Source organism: Leptidea sinapis, chromosome 8 (assembly GCF_905404315.1).
Source record: "Leptidea sinapis chromosome 8, ilLepSina1.1, whole genome shotgun sequence".
Taxonomy (NCBI): domain Eukaryota; kingdom Metazoa; phylum Arthropoda; class Insecta; order Lepidoptera; family Pieridae; genus Leptidea; species Leptidea sinapis.
The window spans coordinates 14,179,064-14,200,952 of record NC_066272.1 but is presented as its reverse complement, the minus strand read 5'-3'; the positions used below and the strand labels follow the sequence as shown (position 1 = coordinate 14,200,952).

At 37.0% G+C, this 21,889-nt stretch overlaps 1 protein-coding gene across 1 annotated transcript in view; it reads left to right on the top strand.

Moving 5' to 3' along the window:
• The window catches only part of LOC126965667 (nose resistant to fluoxetine protein 6-like), a 70,722-nt gene extending 55,510 nt beyond the window's left edge, over positions 1-15,212 (top strand). Inside the window, exons 8-13 of the mRNA XM_050809380.1 lie at positions 3,675-3,830; positions 4,554-5,060; positions 6,243-6,412; positions 11,239-11,415; positions 12,365-12,561; positions 13,608-15,212. Of these exons, the coding sequence (XP_050665337.1) occupies positions 3,675-3,830; positions 4,554-5,060; positions 6,243-6,412; positions 11,239-11,415; positions 12,365-12,561; positions 13,608-13,730 (1,330 nt within the window). The 3' untranslated portion in view covers positions 13,731-15,212. The remainder of the gene's footprint in view (positions 1-3,674; positions 3,831-4,553; positions 5,061-6,242; positions 6,413-11,238; positions 11,416-12,364; positions 12,562-13,607) is intronic.
• The last annotated feature ends 6,677 nt before the right edge of the window (positions 15,213-21,889 follow it).

Below are 21,889 nucleotides of genomic sequence, written 5' to 3'. Positions count from 1 at the left end.
GAAGAAAGGCGAGTGAAATCTATTATTATCGCATAATATCAAAATAATAGCGTCTCGTAATGCGTTTGATATTGGAATGTGAGAATTTCTTTCTATATTTAGCGCAATCTAAATTTGCTGATGTAAGATTGATATTTTTATCCATTTCCTGGTTTTGAATGTGATAGATGAGCGATTTCTATAATATTGTTACTGGGTGTGCTGGTGAGGAAAGATAAACAGGGACGGAGGGAACTGACCTGGTAAATGCTGGTACTCCTCTGCAGCCCCCGGGGGAATCAAATTGGCTTTTATATATACCATTTCTTTTACGTTACTACTTCTAGGTCACTTATCACTGATGAGGTTAGTTAGGTGGCGCGTCCGCCATTAAATTAAGGGAATACGCGGGTCTTGGAGCTCTGCGCAAGCGTGTGAGCGCGTGAACCACCGACGAGAAAGTGAGGTACGAGGTAGGGGGAGAGGGCACGGTGCGGAAGGAGGGATGAGGAAGCGGGGAGTGGAAACGAGAACTTGACAACTGACGTTGACGCTGACAGTTAGAAGTTCGTTTCGAAATGAGCAAATGAAAGATGGCGCCAACTGCCATTGTAAATTAAGGTTGGCATATTCAATTGTAGTCAGGATAGATTCGAATATTTAAAAAAGTCTGGATTCTAACAATCTTAAATAAAAGATGATTTAATCCGTAGCTGTTACCGTAAGTCAATAAATTCAAATTTATTTATTCCAACAAACAACACATATTTTCATTAAAAGGAGGATTCTTAAGTGAAAACCTATCACGCATTGGAACATATATAAATCAGATCTTGGAAAGCACGGGCGCAAGAAATTCGTCAGGCATCTTTCTTGAAATGAGATATTGAGAAAGCGCGGCTAACTGTTTACGATTTGTCAGTCAAAATCAGTTACAGTAACAATAGATTCGCTTTCCTTGTCTATCTTGATGTATCTCCTCTGATGAAGGACCTCTGAATGTTCCGAAACAAGTGAACCGTGAATAAAGCCGTTTTAACCAAATAATAAAGTTGATGTATATCCGTTACAGAAGTTCTTCTCTCTTGTAAGGAACAGGAAGTTAGTTCTATTATAACAGTGACAGATTAATATACACCTTGTTTGTCCGTGATGAACTCCTGCTGCCTGTGGTGTCGCACCAGAATAGCACTACCCCATCTCCTCCCATGGATATCGTAAGAGGCGACTTAGGGATACATAGAACGGAGGATGGGCAGCGGCATCCTTCCGAGAAGCACCACCATTTACTGCATTTTATCCATCAGTGGGCGTCTTCCGGCTGAAATGATGAACACCTCAACTACTGAATTTTAATAAATTTTTGCACACTGTGTCCAATTTGATCTTACTTAGATAGGATAGTTTTATTTCGATTTTTGACCCTTAATATTTTTTAATTGCAGTTTTATTTCTGTATGAATAATTCTATGAGATAAATTTTTGGCGCTATATACTATAAAGAAATTCAATTAAAATATTGAAGGATGGCGAATAGGCTTAGTTCTGCAGCATATGCAAGATGGCATGGTTAAGAAAATTTGACGGTTAACTGACATAGATACGGTGCGACTAGTATACTTTAGTTATTTTCATAGTATTATGTCCTATGGTATATTGTTATGGGGCAGTGCGGCCGATATTAATACCATTTTTGTGCTGCAGAAGAGGGCTATTCGCGCGATTTATAACCTAGGTCCTGAAGAATCATTAAGAGAAAAATTTAAAGAAATAAACTTTTTGTCTGTTGCTTCTCAATACATTTTTGATAATGTTCTGTACGTTCATAAGCACATTGAAGAATTTTCTAGAAACTGTGACATTCATAATGTTAACACGAGGAACAAACATAAACTTGTTATGCCTACTACTCGGTTGGGTCGAGTTTGTAAGTCTTTTGTTGGGCGATGTATATGCTTCTACAATATGATCCCAAAAAATGTACAAAACAAATGTGTTACGAAATTTAAAAGAATTGTTAAAAAACGTTTGTATGGGAAAGGTTACTATTATTATTACAGCATAAACGATTTTCTTAATGACACCACGGACTGGGACTAAAGCGAACACCCTCAGGCTCTTTAATCATAAATGTTTATTGTACGATATCACATTGTAATCCATATTTTATATTAAAAAAAAAGCCCGCTGAGTTTCTTGCGCCCACTCTTCTCAGGTCTGAGTCAGTCTCTTTTGAATGGGTGGTAGTTTTTGACGTTCAATTTCACCAATTAATACAATTAAAACAAATATCACTATTAAATCATATTTTGAATAAAAATATTTGAATTTGAATAATATATCTTCACAATAGATTACATAATACAAATAAACTTCAGTTAGATTTATAGTTTCATTTTTATTGTACGATGTAATGGTGACATATAAGACAAGGGTTCAAGCAATTCCATTTCTCATGTTAGGTAGTCCTATCGTTTGAGTGTCCCGGCCAATAAATGGATCACATCCATCAATGTGTTTCAAAGATTCTTTATCGCTCACGTTTTTATTTTAATCTACAGGCAATTCTAATAAATGAATCTTATATTTTTAAACGAGGAATTCTTGAAAATATATTTCTATCTTAGACAATTTATAGATCTAGATAGATAAGTCTTACACTCGCGATTTGTATGTAACGTTGTGTTAGTGTGCGTGCATTGCTCAAAATAGAGGTTAACAATCAGCCTCAATTTTTTTCGACGTTTTCACAGCTGTCACAGACTTAAAAATGATCTTATATTTCTATATCTGGAAAATGGCTCTATTTGATGCAATTTACTATATTCCCATTTCATCATTGGGTAAACGTGATTTAACGAGATTTCCCTTCCCTCTTCAGCACTTGTCCCTCTCTCCTCTCAAGAAAAGTGCGTCACACATAACTTACCTTCACGGTTACCTACCTTTTTAGGTTTACCTTCACTTTGATTATCAGTGAAGTGTCGTCCGCAAACAATACTACCTAATGTTTTTTTTTTCTATAGTATACAACTTGCTGAGCTTGTATAATTTAAGGGCCGGCCTTCAAATTAAAGTTTTCCTAGAAGCGCGGCAACGCTCCTGCGAATCCTCTGGTGTTGCGGGAGAGTGTGGGCAGCGGTGATCACTTAATACGAGGTGACCCGTAGTCCTCCTTTTCGATAAAAAACAGTAACATAAGTTAATTAGTTTATATTTAGTTGGTAAGCCTTTTTGAATAAATAAAACTTACCAAATAGTGGCACAGCTACAACATCATAATATATTACCCCGTAATGGAATAGTAAAATTTTTATTGCAAAAGTGCAAGTAATACGTTTTCAACTCAAATTATGAATACCATCTGTATGATCCGCACGCATTGAGAACGTGACTAGCCGCCATCTTGGTTACGTCATAGTGACGTCAGAACCACGAAAAATCTTCAAAAATCACCAATTAAAAGGGCAGATTACATACTGACATCATGCAGACTTTAGAATGATAAGGTCTCATCCCTATTTCAACGTGCGAGTATGAACTCGAAGTAAATATATAAGAAAAAACCACCAGTGACATGACTCCAGTAAATTTTTAACTTTCTGTAAGAAATGATATATATATGTAAATTTTTAATTAAAACTAATATTGATTGCATTGATTCAAAAATTTAAATTCAGAATGTTTTGTTTTAGATTTCTCTCAGTACTTTGGGTTATTATGGTACACACTTATCTAACCGTCTGGTATATAGCAGACAATAAAACTATGAGAGAGGTAACAGAAAGAAATTTCCTCTATCAGTCGGTGGGGAATGCATCCTACTGTGTTGACACATTCTTTTTCATAAGGTACGTATCAATCAACAGCTATATGTTTACTAATATTAAGTTCTCCTATAACTTGACTCTTGAAGAACTAAGAATCTTGAAACCATTTAATAACCATAAGAGGTATATTCTTTTCACCGGGACACCTAAGTGGCGCAAGCAGTGGCGCCACCGTGGTGTCCTTAAGCTACCAAACTAGACACCATAAAGACACCAGAGTCGTGACGCGTCCGACGCTGGTCGCGCCATCAAATTGGTTGCGGTACCAAACGGACCCCAGGTGAGTAACTCTCTATACAGCTGTACACATTTTGTTGGTAGCGGCGACTGGTTGCGTCACTCTGGAGTCGTTGCGCCGCCGTGATGTCCGTAAGCTACTCAACTAGACACGATATAGACACCAGAGTCATGACGCGTCCGAGCTGGTAGCGCCAACAGATTAGTTGGGCAACCAAACGGACACCAGGTGAGTAACTCCTTACAGAGCTGTATACATTTTGTTGGTAGCGGTGACAAGATGCGCCGCCGTGGTGTCCCGGTGAAATGTAGCCCTAAGACAAAGCGATATTGATATTTAAATGAAGCTAAGGTTAGATTTAATTTTATTTATTCAAATATTTGTAAAATTAAAAGTTAATCTAGAACTTTTGATTTTCATTTTCAAATCAAACTTATTTTGAAAAGTAAAGTTGTTATAAAATAGTATTTGTGAATAAGCAGAATTTATATATTTTTTTCTTACAGTGGCCTTTTAGTAACAGTCCTATTTCTACGAAGCGAAGATAAGAAGGCAAATAGAAGGAATATAAAATTGCCTCCATCAGATAAGGATATAAATAAAAATATCAATGGCTACACAAACTCATCACTGTCAGTGTCGGAAATAAGCCAGCAGTCGTTTTACGAAGATATATTGGACAAACCGAAAACCAACAAATTTACAATAACAGAAGTTTCTGGAATATTTAAATCATTTCTAGTCCTACTCTCCTATAGATTAGTTAGATTAACACCAGCATATGCATTCGTGATTGGTGTAAATGAATTAGCTCTGAGGTATACGCATAACACAACAGTTTTTGAACCGGCCATTTTTGATCACATCAATTGCGATAAATTTTGGTGGAGAAATGTTCTATACATAAACAACTTCTTTCCGCAACGAGAGATGTGTATGGTATGGTCTTGGTATATGGCCAATGACACGCAGTTCTACGTCGTTGGTATCATCTTGTTATTAGTATCAGTTAAGTAAGTTATCACATTTTACATTTGTGTTTTTAATTTACTTTCTTTATATTTTTTTTCTACTTTTGACACTTTTACACAATTATGTTGCCTTTGTCTTAAATGTGTGATATTCTATCAGATTCTCGAATTGAGATTTGCATTTTGTAAGTCAAAGCTGATAATGGTGGCGATTGGAGATTTTTTTCTAACCCATTTCCTATTTTCTGCATTTCAACAACCTTTTAACGTTTTCTATATTAGTTAGTATTAAATTGTATCAATGTGATAGATAAGTGTTTTTTATTTACTATAACGTGGATTTTGGAAAATTATTATTTATATTATTGAAATGCAAATTCAGGATTGATTGAAGTATGACAAGGTCTTGATTATAATAATCTTAAACTAGATTGCATATGAATTAACGACGTTAATTTTTAATATTATATACATTTTATTCTGTACAGCTATGACGTTTGATACAATACAAGATAAGCAGCGAATTATGTGCTATTATCTGTTATCTAGTATTTTCTGAGACCATTTTAGCGCGTCGCGTCGTCGAGTTTCCGAACGATATTGTTATCATGATTATCCGTGCATTGTTTTCTTTATATAATAAAATCCAATTTTTCGCTCGTACGGACAAGTTACCTCGTTACTGAATTCAAATTATTATTAGATTAGAGTGAGTAATTAAAATAATGACTAACACGATGAAACAGTAAATGTTTATTTAAAGGAGTTGCAATGATTTTTTTGCGAGTTCTTCTCGTATAAGCTCAACCTTTTCCGAAATGCTAAAAAGTATAACTTTTATGTATAGCGGTATCGCAATTGCGCTGGTAACTCTGGACATAATTAAGATGTTAGTCTCATTTGTCCAGTAATTTCACTACTTACAGTACCCTTTAGACCGAAACACAATAATGCTTACACATTACTGCTTCACGCATAATCTAGGCAGTATCCGGAGCAAAGAAGCCTCCCCTTGTGCGGTGTTTCCTGGACGATACGACATGGGTTCTTTAAAAATATGCGTATACTTTTTGAATACCGACAACGCTCCTGTGATTGCCCTTAACCTGAACGCCCTTTTGGGTTTGCAATGCAGGCAGCAGTGATCACTTAACATCAGATGACCCGTGTCCTCCTTTCCCATAAATCATAATCCTGCGAGTAATAAATATTATTTTTTCGCAGGCACTTAAAATTTGCTACTATATCATTAATGGTAGTGATGGCAAGTTCTTGGGTAACGACAATTTACATTTCTCTTTGGCATCAGTACAAGGCTCGGATACAGGAGCCCTTCGAGATGTTTGACCCTCTTTACGATAAGCCCTGGTCCAGAATAGGCCCTTATTTGATTGGTAAGTTGATATTGTACATTATTTGAAATGATTTTCTTTAGGCACGCTCGTTCGCGTAATCCCGACTCGATTTGACTAACGGCCGTTTTCAATAACCTATCTATCCTTAGTTAATCTTACTAGAGGTAGACAAATCTATCCTTTTACGCTTACTTAGATTTTAATAACTTATCGACAGATAGCATTGGACTAAAAGTTATAATATAACTATCGTGGATATAACTATGGAAAGATAAGATCTTGCCAATAAACGGTGATAGCAGTATATCCGTAACTAGAGATATGTTATAGAAAACGGCTTTTAGGGAGCAATAAGAACCATAGACTATAAGAGATAATAGAAAGAAGAATATCTCTAACGTAGATACAGCAGGATAGAAAAGGAAAGCGAATCTACAGCTACTCTAACCAATTTTGATTGACAAGTCGTAAACAGTCAGCCACCCAGCTCCTTCGTATTTTGAATATTAATCTAGCTAAACACTAGCTAACACACACAATGACAAATAATAATTTGGACAGGCATTATCGGGCTGTTAGATCTCCTGTACGCTCCATGCCGCCGTTGCACATGAGGAATGACACCCTGGCCCATACGGCAAAAGAGAAAGCCGATCTCCTGTGCACTCTTTTTGCCTCCAACTCGACTCTTGACGACAACGGAAAAACACCGCCGACCATCCCGCGGTGTCAGAGCTCCATGCCTGAAGTACAGTTCCGACAGAAAACTGTTAGGCGAGCTCTGTTTTCGTTGGACGTTAGGAAGTCGAGCGGGCCGGATGGCATTTCTCCAATCATGCTTAGAATGTGTGCCCCTGCGTTGACGCCGGTGCTAATGCGTTTATTCCGGCACTCTTATTCAAAAGGCGTAGTCCCTGATTCATGGAAGTCAGCCCTTGTCCATCCGATCCAAAAAAAAGGACAGTTCGGATCCGGCAAACTACAGGCCTATTGCTATTACCTCCCTGCTTTCCAAGATCATGGAGAGCATAATTAACCGCCAGCTCTTGGTATACCTTGAGGGTCACCAGTTGATCAACGACCGGCAGTACGGCTTTCGCCATGGTCGGTCGACTGGCGATCTTCTGGTATACCTAACACATAGATGGGCCGCGGCTATTGAAAGCAAGGGGGAACGCCTGGCAGTTGGTCTGGATATAGCGAAGGCCTTTGATCGTGTATGGCACAAGGCGCTCCTCGCAAAACTTCCATCATTTGGGCTTCCCGAGAGCTTATGCAAGTGGACCTCCAGCTTCCTCACTGGGCGCAGCATACAGGTCGTTATCGACGGTTATTGCTCGAATCCCAAGCCCGTGAACGCTGGAGTGCCCCAAGGCTGTGTGCTATCTCCCACGCTGTTTCTTCTGCATATCAATGATATGTTGGACACCGCCAACATGCATTGCTATGCAGACGACAGCTCTGGTGATGCCGTATACACGGGCCATGCAGGTCTCTCTCGGGAAAACGTCGACCAGTGCCGGGAGAAACTTGTGTCTTCTATCGAGTCCTCTCTCGAGAAGGTCGCGGAATGGGGTAAGTTGAACCTTATCCAATTTAACCCCCAGAAGACTCAAGTTTGCGCGTTTACCACAAAAAAAACCCCATTTGCCGTATCTCCGCTCTTCGAGAACACTTCCCTTAAAGACTCGCCTAGTATCGGAATACTAGGTCTCGAAATCTCGAGCAATTGCCAATTCCGTGGCCATCTGAAGGGCAAAGCCAAACTGGCTTCAAAGAAACTGGGCGTCATAAATAGAGCACGGCAATACTTCAAGCCGGCCCACATTCTAACGCTCTACAAAGCGCAGGTCCGGCCTCACATGGAGTATTGCTGTCATCTCTGGTCTGGCGCACCCCAGTACCAGCTCGATCCATTTGACCGCGTGCAACGCAGAGCAGCTCGAATTGTCGGGGACCCAGTACTCTGTGAACGGCTGGATCACTTGGCGTTACGTAGAGACGTCGCTTCATTGTGTGTCTTCTACCGCATTTATCACGGGGAGTGTTCCGAAGAGCTGTTCAACCTGATTCCTGCCGCCGAATTTCACCTTCGCACGACACGCCACACGATAGTTACGATATCATCCCCACCATCTGGATGTGTGGTGGTCCTCCACAGTGAGGTTTTCAAGGAGCTTTCTTCCTCGTACCACGAAGCTGTGGAATGAGCTTCCTTGTGCGGTGTTTCCGGGACGATACGACATGGGTACCTTCAAGAAAAGCGCGTACACCTTCCTTAAAGGGCGGCAACGCTCTTGTGATTCCTCTGGTGTTGCAGGAGAGTGTGGGCGGCGGTGATCACTTAACACCAGGTGACCCGTACGCTCGTTTGTCCTCCTATTCCATAAAAAAAAATATATTCTAAGTCTATGATCAGAGCAAAATAAGCCAGAGTAATTTAAACACAGATGTATATTATTTTTATAGAGATTTCAAACACTGCCTGAAAAATACGTTTAGAGCTTTTTAACTTGTACAACAAGATCCCAGAAAATGATCAAAACAAAAGTATTACGTTATTCAAAAGAAATGTTAAAAAACGTTTGTGTGGTAAAGGTTACTACTATAACATAAATGACTTTCTTAATGATACCACAGATAATGTAGCCCTTATTAAATAATAAGTTTAATTGTACAATATTATTTTTAAACATATTTCTGGATGAAAATAAAAAACCCACTGAGTTTGCTGCGCCCATTCTTCTCAGGTCTGAGGCATTCGTTTTAGAATGAGTGGTAGTTTTTGATCATTTTTTTTTATATGAGTGGGGGCAAACGGGCAAGAGGCTCACGGGATGGGGAGAGGTGAGGCAACAGCCCATGGACATCCGCAACAACAGGTATGTCAAGAAATGCGTTGCCGGCCTTTAAGGTGGGAGAATGCTTTTATCTTGAAGGTCCCTAAGTCGTATCTGTTCGGGAAGACCGCTGCCGGTAGTTGATTCCACAAAGTGGCTGTGCGAGGCAAGAAGTTTCGAACAAAACGCGCGGTTGTGGAATGCCAGACGTCTACGTGATGCGGATGGTACTTTGCACGTAATGTCCGGTGGTGGAATTCGGCCGCTGGAATCAACCCGAACAGCTCCTCTGAGCACTCCCCGTGATAAATGCGGTAGAAGATGCAGAGAGAACCCACATCTCTACGCAATGCTAGAGAATCAAGCCGATCGGAGATGACTTGATCGTCGATGATTCGAGCCGCTCTTCGTTGTATGCGTGATGCCCAGAGGTGAGAACAGTACTCCATGTGTCCTCCACTCCAGTACTTTTAGTGAAGTAAGCCTTACTGAGTACACACCAAGCTTTCTAGAGGCCAGTTTGGCCTTCTCTTCCAAGTGACCACGGAACTGAACGTCGCTCGATATATCGATACAAGTATGCCAATACAGGCTGTGGCAGTTAGAGGAGTGATCTCGAATCGAGGGGATACGACATAGGGAGACTTTTTAGTGGTAAACGCACAAACTTGTGTCTTCTTGGGGTTGAATTGGACTAAATTTTGTCGGCCCCATTCCGAGACTTTGCTAGACATCCTATTTTGGATAAATATATTTGAATTTGAATTAGAACGAATTTATAAAGAATGCAACCATGGAGGTCAACGTAGGTTTATATATGAAGTCTAAAGATGTAAAAAGTTTAATGCTGTTCCTTTATACGGTTGAGTTACACTGAAATTCGCTATGAATATTTTATTGGTACTCTTGGTCGAAAACAACTTTAGTGGAATGTTAAAATGGAATTTTCTCTATCTGTAGCGTAATTGAGTTTGCTTTTATGGATCATAAAAATATTTGAACAGTTATAGGTCGAATGAAACACCGAATTGGAATTTACTGGTATTGGAAGAAAAAAAAATGGCAAAATGATTTCTTATACTTAAAGCAGTTCATGCATTTTTAAATAAATAAATAAATTTCGTTTATTTCAAGGATTACATATACATTCTAGTAGTCAGTCTTTTTACGTGTTTTCTTTAGAGAGGATATTTGCTGTCACCATCTCGGCAATTTTGAGGGTAGGGACCTGTTTTCTCTCTGGCTTCACGTAGATTTTGAGGACCACGTTCGCAACTACGTGTGTGTCCACCACGGGCATAGCTACTGCTTTATCAATTATCGTATGCCGTATCGTATGCAAGTATGCCGTATCGTGGCCCTCGGGTTACGGCCCGCGACGTGCGTTAGCAAAAATTAAAAAAAAAAACTTTTGTTGCTTGTTGAAAAAAAGGCAAGAAGAGTGTATATTTAATTTGAATTGTTTGTAAAAAATTTGAAAAAAGTGACAGAGATAATTGTGATAAATAAATATTTCTTTTGATTTAATGCAAACAATTATTTTTCTTTTGTGAGTAATCTTTACACTTCATAAGGCAAGCAAATTTTTATTCGGGGCTCCGCCAAGGCACGCTACGCCAATGGTGTGCACACATGTCGCATCATTTTACATTTTACATATTATATTGTAATTGAAATGATCTGTAAATCTTGATATAAAAGAGTGGCAATAAGTTTCTTGCTACTTCTTCTCATTAGCTCAACCCTTTACGAAGTAGCGGTAGATTCAATAAGAAAAAGATTTTATTTTTTTTGACATTCATAAGTGTCATTTTCGTGACCTACTTGAATAAACTGATTTTGATTTGATTTGATTTGTCCAGGACCTATAATGGTAGCGCAGAAACAGATTTCAAACGGCAATTATTGACATATGGCGTGAAATGCGTTACTAGAATGCAGCGGAATGCAAGATTCAATTCGAACAGCTGTTCAGAACATATCGAAGCGATTTTCGCGATTTAAAGTTTTTTTTTTAATTTACAGGAATGCTCGTGGGGTGGTTTTTACATAAGACAAAATGTCAAGTAAGGATACCATACTGGTTATCAGCGTTTGCGTGGCCCGCGTCATTTGCAATCATGGGGAGTGTCATATTCGGTATGGTGGATGGCTACTTTGAAGTGTGGCCAACGGCTTTCTACGTCAGCATTGGACATACAGGTATCAAGTTCAAAGAATCGAATCACTTTAAAATGTATACAAAAAAAAAATTGTACATAAATCGGTTAGGAGCAGTTCAGGACTTTTAAAACGTATTGACTGCTCGAAATATTTTAGAAAAGAGACAAGCTATGGATTCTAGACCACAACTGACTAAAGACTATCACAAACTAATTTTAATATAAAAAGATATTTAAAATTTTAAATGCCTTATTTTGTCTTCTCTTGTATTATTTGTATGTACGAAAAATAAAATAGAGACAATTTTAAATTGCATCGCTCAAAGCTTAAACATTGGACATGAATATAATATGAAAGGATAATGATTTTATGTGATACGATTGTATTTGGATCACTTATGAATTTTGAGTTTATTATTACATTATTAAAAATGCAAGTTAAATTACAATAACAAACTATTATAAGAAATATTTTTGAACTTAAAAACATATAATTACGAGACGTTGGCCCGTAGATAAGTTCACGTTAATTTTGATTATGTAGCGCGCGTAAATTTGTTATAAAAAATTAGCATGAAAGTGCTTTGTGGAATAAATTGATTTTGATTTGGTGTTAAGTGGGAGACTCCCTTGCACAGGAATGCCTCCTAGATTATGGGTACCACAACGGCGCCTATTTCTGCTGTGAAGCATTACAGTGTTTCGGTCTGAAGATCGCCGTAGCTAGTGAAATTACTGGCAAATGGCACTTAGATAACATCTTATGTCTCAAGGTGACAAGCACAGTTGTAGTGTCGCTCAGAATTATAGGGCTTTTCAAGAATCCTGAGCGGCCATACATTGTAATGGGCAGGACGTACCAATTACCATCCACTGAACGTCCCTGTCGTCTCGTTCCTTATTTGCATAAATAAAAAGAGTGATTTTTCGATTTTCAAAGTAAATTCAGTCCTTAAACTGTTTAAAAATTAATAGAATTTCGTGAACAGGTTGGGGCATAGCTCTCGCTTGGGTGGCGATAGCATGCTGCTGTGGCTACGGAGGACTCATCAATTCATTTCTATCGTACAACGGCTTCCTCCCTCTCAGTAGACTCACGTACTGCGCGTACCTCATCCATCCCACCGTCATGATGTTCACCTCCTTCCTCCTGGATGGACCCATGCACTTACAAAACTCTATTGTTGTAAGTATACTTATGTTTTAAGTTTAATGAAAATTATGCTTCCATGCATATGTACTATCGACACGCGTGTACAGATAAGTCGCGCTGTCTAGAGTCGTCGGTCTACGTACATCGGTCCGCTGACGCGCTATGGTCATAATATACTACAATTATTATTATTGTGCACGCGGAATCAAGTTTGTCAGCTGAGCACTAAACGCAGCACTGACAATTTGACAGCGCGTACGGACACACGCTACGCTTGACCGACGTCAGCGCTGACCGTCGGTCAAGCACTAAATGCAGCCTAAAAGCTCAGCAAAATCTCATCTGTCATATGAATATAAATACCAAAGAAAATGCTCGTATCATGGTGGCGGAGTATGACCTCACGCCTCAGAACCAATCATAGCGCGAAATATAAACAACCATAACTACAACCGAATTCTTATGATAAATGAGGCATGACGTCATTCATGTATAAGACAACATGGCCGATTGCCATAGTTTATACTCTCTTTTTTTTTCAATAAATATATTTTTAATCTAAATTTTTATATTAAATTACTTAAATTTTAATTAAAAATAAATACATCAATATGTACAATATAGCTATTTTGTGCTTTATTGTTGATGTTTTAGTCTCGTGGTTTTAGCTAGTATTATATACCACGCCATCAAAAGTTATGTCACTAATTAACCTTCCGAAATCGGCACTAGATTTTTCAGATTCACTTATACCAAGTGCCGTACGGCACTCTATTTCCCCATCAAGTTCTGACCAGTATTTTGTTTATAAGATGGTTTATTTTACATAGCCTTATAGCATGTTTCAATAGCTTTCAGATAAATTTACTCAAATTATACTAATCTTAAGCAATCTATTAATAGACGCCAAATAATACGCATTGACAGAGTGCCAAAACCACGCCGATCTGAGGCATATCGCGCGAGCAGTTTCCCGGAAGGGAAAGGAATTTTTTTTTTATATTCGGACCTAGACTGAAATCCCTTTGTAAAGCAATGTACTTCCATAGTTTATCACTCATGTATGAAACCCTTTACAGCTAACAATGTACGCGGGATATGCAGCTATGGCATTCTTAGCTTCATTTATTATTTCCCTCTCATTCGAAGCACCAGCAGTCCGACTTCTGAAGATAATCAGCGGAGGAGGCAAGAGAAAATGACGCTGATGTGGATTGAAAAATATCTTCCGCTAAATGTGGCACCAAGGTTATGAACCACATTCGTATTTAAAAAAATACAGACAGAAAATCGATAGAAAAATATCGGATGAATATTATATAAGTAAACACAATTGTTTCTTGAATTAATTTTAAAATCAAAGCATTTTGTCATCGTTATATTCCAAAGGGTTAGATTAATTTTGTAATTAGTGGATCGTTAAGTATCAAATTGTGACCGAAATACTTTGGTTAAAATTATTCATTTATATGTTAGGATTAGAATAAAATTGTAGAAGGTGTAATAAATCATATATTATTAAGTTAAATAGTCAAATATAGTTACCATATAGTTTACCATTAATTATATTAGTAAAATATTGTAAATATTGTGTAGAATATTGTGGTTATAAAATGTTGGTTTCAATACAAACATATTTAAAAGATATTAAATTAAATATAAAACATAAAAGACAGTTTTGTGACGAAGTTTTATATAATTTTTATTACATAAAAGCACATTATCATCAGCCGGAAGACGTCCACTGCTGGCAAAGGCCTCCCCTAATAATTCCCGGACGATCGGTCCTGCGCTGCCCTCATCCAACGTATTCCAGCGATCTTGACAAGATCGTCCGTCCATCTTGTGGGGGCCTACCAACACTGGGTCTTCCGGTACTTTGTCGGCATTCGAGGACGCTACAGCCCCAACTGCCTTCTGTCCGTTGAACTATCGAACTATGTGCCCTGCCCACTGCCACTTCAGATTCGCAATCATTTGAGGTATGTCGGTGACTTTGGGTCTCCTACAATAAATTCATATATTAAAATTAATCTGTGATTCCTGATTGTAGAGTTCTGTAGTATGTATAATCTACAATTTATGTGTGCATCTTAACACTCAATGGCATCTTTAAAATTTTGTAACATACGCTTCATATTATTTTACATTGAAATTAATAAAATACAAAATAGTTACTGATAACAATATGTGATACCAATATCTTTCTTATTTCTTGTAGTATTATTTTTACAACGATTTACTACGCAACACGGTATTTTAATTTCAATAAATTAGCAAAGTTTAACAGAACATGCGGCACGTCAAGGTCATACATCGTTCGAGACTGGCTGGAGTACGCCCTATTGGGAGTAGTATTAGTTGCACTTTGCAACTACGCCTGCAGTATCTTCTTGGAGCGCAGCGGCGACCAATCTTTAATCTAAGCATTCAGTATATGCCTGTTCAATGTATGTGACAATTTATTTAAAAAAAATATATGTTTCAAATTTTAATTAACAATTTCTTTTATCCTGATGTTTTATAAAATATGGACTTTGTTATATTATGAACGAAATTTGATTTCTAATTTGTGATATTACCTTAAACGATATGACAAAAATATCATTCCTGTCTACAACTCGACAGATTTTGTAAATATTATCTTTATGTAAAATAAATAATTTAATTCTAGTCGTTAATAATCTTTTATTTCTATTCAATGAACTTTCAAAAACAAATCTCAGTATTATTTGAAACGCACGAGAAATATTAAAGTACCTACTTATAGTTAAATCCATCTCATACTAAAGTGCTATAAAGTGCTATAAAGTGAGCAGTTCCTTCATATTCATAGAGTTGATTATTAATTCTAATAACATAATGAGAACAATGCTCATGTAACTTTTTTTTATGGGAAAAATACGGGATGAGACGAACAGGACGTTCAGCTGATGGTAAATTATTCCAATGCCGCGCCGCTCCGGATTCTTGAAAAGCCCAAAAATTCTGTACAGCACTACAATAGTGCTCGTCACCTTGAGACATAAGATGTTAAGTCTCATTTGCCCAGTAATTTCAATGGCTACGGCGCCCTTCAGACTGAAACACAATAATGATAGCACATTACTGGTTCACGGCAGAAATAGGTGCCGTTGTGGTACCCATAATCTAGCCGGCATCCTGTGCAAAGGAGCCTTGAACTGGTATCTAATCTATCTAGATGTATATAATTATATAAGATATACACTTGATGACCTACTCCTAGTACCTACTCCTTTTTTGAAGTCACAATAAATAATAATCCCTGGCAGCAGAAAATGATACTCATATAGTAGCAGCTTTCTAGCCAACATCCTGTACAAAACAGTCTCCCAATAGTTATGATTGTAAGATAATTAATATCTACAGATAGCGCGTGAATTGAATGCAGATTTCAGGAATGCGATGGTGCTGTGACCTAAATATAATTGATGACCATAATCATGAGTGTGTCGATAAATTTAAACAATGCTTCACGTTTAATATTTAACAATTTATAATTAATGAAAAAATATTGTTCAACAATTCAGTATTATAATGAAATCTTAAATTTTTGTGCTACATTTCTCCAACACACATGTTTAAAACATTTCTCGCCATTTCTCGTGTTTGGCGATGAATATTTTTTTTTTGTAACCGAGCCGATACTGATGTACTCTTATCAGTCATTATTAAAATCAAAAAATAACACGGGTTCACAACTCTACTATTAACATGATAACACGGTAAGCCACAACTACAGCACATCACTACACTGCAGGCGTGCGGACAGCGGGGGGAAATGCTCCCGTTCTTTACCTCAGGCTTGTACTGCATTCAACTCGCTCAATATTTATACACGAGCAGTACAAGTAACTAAATTAAGTAGTATTTAGTGTAAATTAAATTCAAACTAGCTAGCTAAATGGCAAAATTTGTCCGTCTGTTTGTTCCGGCTAATCTCTGAAATGACTGGACCAATATTGACGGGACTTTTATTGGCAGGTAGCTGATGTAGTAAGGAGTAGCTCAGGCTACGTTTATTTTAGAAAACAATCTTTTTTTTCCAAGAAACGGTGTTACTCTAAAAATAATTTATATGGCAAAACAACGTTTGCCGGGTCAGCTAGTAATTAATAAAACCAAAGTTGCAAGACTGCAATAATTGTATCACATATCTCATCTCAATTATGTTACACATGTTGTCTATTATTATTACCTTCAAGATTACCATTATGTTAGGCTTAAGGGCTGGCAACGCTTCTTGACCCCTGGTACTGCAGGTGCCTCTTATCCGTTTACTTCCTCTTAAATAAAAAATATATTTAGCTTATTATATATTTATATATATTATATATTTATTATATATTATATATTTAGCCTTATAAAAATATCCACGTTGTTGCTATGATCAGCGCCTTTATGAAACTAAAAGTAATTTACGCCAAGTTTGGTTAAACTCAATAACAACAGCGCTGATCTCTTCAATAACAATATATTGAAATCAAATATATAAAACAAATGTCATATTCATAAGAAAACATCCTTTTGTACGATCATGCATATAAAATATTTTTATATTAAATAATACTAATTTAAATGATTATTATTAAATGAGTTTTTGTTAGTCTAAATTGTAACATAACCCTTATACCATAAATTATTGCTGCACTCGCCGACCACTGTTACTTTTTTAATATTGAAAGAACAAGATGCGTCGCAAGCCGAACCCTTAGGCCGATCGTACCTCTCTATCGCTTGTTCCGCGCTCTCGCTTGCACCCTCGGCTCAGCCGGAACGTGACATTTTTTCATGCATGCAGTCTGCCTTATGACGTCACCAATAAAAAAGACGAAAGTAATAGTATCTATAAACTCGTACGGGCCAGTAATGACAAATGACGGTAAGTGAGAAAAGCAGTAAGCCTATAAGAAGTAAGACTATGTTAGTCGAAATATTAATTTTGAGAGCACGAGTTAAATGACATACTTACAAATAATTATAAATAACTATTCATAAATTTATGCATCGGTCATTCATGACGGGAACAATGTAATAATTAAATAATATTGCATTAAACAATTAAAATTTAATATCAATAAACAAACATTTGTAATATACGAAACCACAATTCGCTCTAAGATTATTTCAGACATGTGCCTACATTATGGAATTGAAACGATGTTGGTGTCCAAATCTATTCTATTCGGCTAAGAATTAAGGCTGCGGGAAACTAAGATATTATGTTCTACCTTTAGTCCAAATAAGACACCATATTAATAAATACATTAATATTAAATAATCGCACTAATCTAAACATATAAAAATGAATTGCTGTTTGTTAGTCTCGCTAAAACTCGAGAACGGCTGGACCGATTTAGCTAATTTTGGCCTTGAATTATTTGTGGAAGTCCAGAGAAGGTTTAAAAGGTGAATAAAAATATGCAAATGCTCGGAATGAAATAAAAACATTAATTTGGTTTTTCCTTTGATGTGTCCCGCGTCGTTGAGAAATAAAATTGAAAGAATAGTTTAAAATGAATAAGTAATTATAATCTTTATATCTTTCTAACTATCTCAGAAGATAAAGAACAAACTTAATTTTAGCTACCTATAGTTGGTAGATTTTATGTACGATTTTATATTTGGTAGGTCTGAGTATCGGTCGTCATCTATTTTTTATACTTACCCCAAAAATTTTAATTCTTGATTTTTTTCTTATTGCTTTATATGGCAATACAACGTTTGCTGGGTCAGCTAGTATTTAATAAAGATATTCATCTTTTATAGCTAAGTTCCTAGTGCCCGTTTCTCTCAGGTCTGAAGCATGCCATTACGAATGGGTGGTAGTTTATTGACGTTCAATAAGTGATTTTAAATCTAATTTAAAAATATTTTAATTTGAAAGTGAAATAGTATTTTATGTTATGAATTAACAAAATGAATTCAAAGCCTAATGCTCTGCAATGAGTTAGCTGGGTGATTTAAAAAAAATATATATCAGCGACTGATAATATGTAATCTCCAATCCGAACGTTCAAAAAATTAGGAAAACGTAAAATACCATGTAATAAAAATAAATGAAATGAAGCTGTCTTCAACTTTAAATTTGCTACTGCTTCTAAACTACTGGTGTAATTTTTATTAATCTAATAAGAGAGAATAGCTATTTTACTTCCTTAAAAAGCAAACGCTTCAAACGTTAAAAAAACATATAACTTTGACATAAGACATAAGGCGACGGGAGGCGTGCTGCTGACTTTCACACGAATTATATTTGTTTGGGATTGGTGTGCGCGTGTTAGATTATTAAGCTTTTATGTTATTATTTAATAATAATAAAGAATTAAATAACACTGAAGAAAACCTAATGTAAATAATTCAAAGTTAAAAGAGTTATGTTTTGACATAGGGAGAAGAACCGATAAGAAACTCCCAGCTCATCTTTTAAATCATAATATTACAAAATATATTAATGTTACAAAATAAATAAATGTTATTATTAAGACTGCGCTGATCTCACAAACAATCCATCAAGATGGCCATGTGGTATTTTTTTAGTTACTGTTATGTCAAAGCTGTAATAAATAAATAAATTAATAAAAAATGTGATGTCAATATAAAAATCTTTGCACAAACAAACAATATAATTTAAAAATAAGCTATAATTTTGAAAATGGACGTCTTTGCACATATTATCATGTAATCATGTACTTTATTCATTTGTTTTACGATTTATCGGCAAATTGAAAATTGTCTGTGTCACGTAGCATGGATTGTCAACAAAAAAGTTATGATAGACTACGATTGGCCGATGACACCCCACCTCGTGCCACAGTTTAAATCTGGCTTAATTAGTATAAGCGTGGTCTTTCGATCTCACCAATAATCTGCGTGAGGGACGGACTTCTACAGTGATGACTACATAATATCAATGTTGTGCGGCGATACTAGAGACTGATTAAATAGTGACCTATCAGCAGATTTGGACAAGCTCAGGTATGACTCAGGTGCATAAAATCATCCATGAACAATAGCGATCAGGAAGCTTTGTGCCCGTTGGATACCTCTTAATATGAGGCCCAAAAACTCCGTCTTGTTGACCGTGTCGAGGTGACTCAAATGCTGTGTAATGCACAAGGCGTGTAATACAACATTTCATTGTACGTTACGCTATCGAGTTATTTCAGGAGCGTACCTACCACACATATTATGTTGGTGTTAAAATCTATTTGTCCGAAACCATTCTCCAAAATCCTCCATTAGCTACAATAAGCTGCCATTACATTCAATCTCAATATGCCTTTGTCGAACACAAAAGAGTATTTTCTGTTAGCTTACTACACATTTTACTTCAATAGATTATCTCTTGAAAGATATTCGAAAATTGCTTTATCACATTTTTGATATTCCTAAATAAGTTTTCGCTAATCCTGTCAGCCCTGAAATCTGATAAGAGTTATCTGATTATTTGTAAAATTGTTAATAATTATTATTTAGTGGAGAGTTCCGAAGAGCTGTTTAACTGATTCCTGCCGCCGAATTAAACTTTCGCACGACACGTTAGGATTATGATATCATCCCCACAACCTGGATATGTGGCGTTCCTCCACAGTACAGTTTTCAATGAACATTCTTTCACGTACAACAAAGCTGTGGAATGAGCTTCCTTGTGTGGTGTTTCCGGGACGATACACGATCAGTACCTATTTCTCTGGTGTTGCAAGAGAATGTGGGCGGCGGTGATCACTTAACACCAGGTGACCCGTACGCTCGTTTGTTATCCTTTTCCATAAAAAAATAGTAAGAAGTTTTATTTCTAGAAGTAATTTTTATGGCATTACTTAATTATAAAATGCTGCATATTCCATGGACCGCCTTTCGCACCAACGTGTCTATTCTAAGAGCATTTAACGTTAAAACTAGACTTTCCACAATATGCCTTCGTAGGATGCTGGAATTCATTGGAGATATTGCTCGTAAAGAGGGTCATAATCTGGAACAGCTGATGGTGACAGGCAAGGTAGATGGCAGGCGTCGCAGAGGACGCAGTCCCACGAGATGGTCGGACCAAATACGATCTGCACTAGGCATCAACTTCCATGATGCCTTTCATAAGGCTAAGGATCGCAGCAGATGGAGGGGAATCGAACGGGAGAAACTGATGCACCGGGGGAGTCACGAACCTCAGTAATGAGGAAAACGACGCGAGGAGGAATTAATTATAATTTGTCAACCTGTCAACTTTGTAACTGCAGCTATCGGGCTTTTTCCACTTTTTAACTAATTACAAAAAAGGAATAGATTCTGCGTTCATATGTTTTTGTGTGTGTACAATATCCAATTTCTCTACCAATTGTGAACGGTTTTTATACATCTCAAAGGATATCGTGATTTATTAGAAGGGTTTATCCGAAGGGTGGTTCTTTCATAAATCTTATGTAAGAATAGCATCCTTGAGGGTAGGTATTGGAGATGAAATTTCATATATCTTTTTGCTAGTTGTAAACTGATTTTAGTTAGTTGCCAAATTTTAATATAAATATAAAATTGTGGTGTTTTGGTGTTAAGAGTTTTTAAAGGTTGGTATTGTCATATTTTCAATTTCAATTTTAAATATTTTTATTCGAAATAGGATGTGACATCACTTATTGTAAGTCAAAAAAACTACCACCCATTCCAAAATTAATGCCTCAAGCCTGAGGAGAATGGGCGCAACAAACTCAGCGGGCTTATTTCCCATCAAAAAATATGTTTACTAAGTAATATTGTACAATTAAACTTATTATTTAATAGCCTGAGGGTGGTCGCTCAAATACTAACACACTTCAATAAATCACTATTTAAATAATTAAGACGCTTGTAGTTGTAACTGTGTTTTTGCTCACCTTATGTTAAGTGATCACCGCCGCCCGTAAGCTCTTGGAAGACCAGAGGAGTCACCGTTGCTGGCCTTTAAGAAAGGCATACGCGCTTTTTATGAAGGTACCCATGTCGTATGGTCATGGAAACACAAGGAAACTCATTCCACAGCTTGGAAGAATGTTCCGTGAAGACCGCACTATGGAGGAACGCCACACATGCTCACACAGTGGGAGGCTCCTTTGCTCAGGATGCCGGCTAGATTATGGGTATCACAACGGCGCCTATATCTGCCGTGAAGCAGTAATGTGTAAACATAACTGTGTTTCGGTCTTAAGGGTACCGTAGCTAGTGAAATTACTGGGCAAATGAGACAACATCTAATGTCTCAAGGTGACGAGCGCAATTGTAGTGTCGCTCAGAATTTTTGGGCTTTTCAAGAATCCTGAGCGGCACTGCATTGTAATGGTCAGGGCGTATTAATAACCATCAGCTGAAC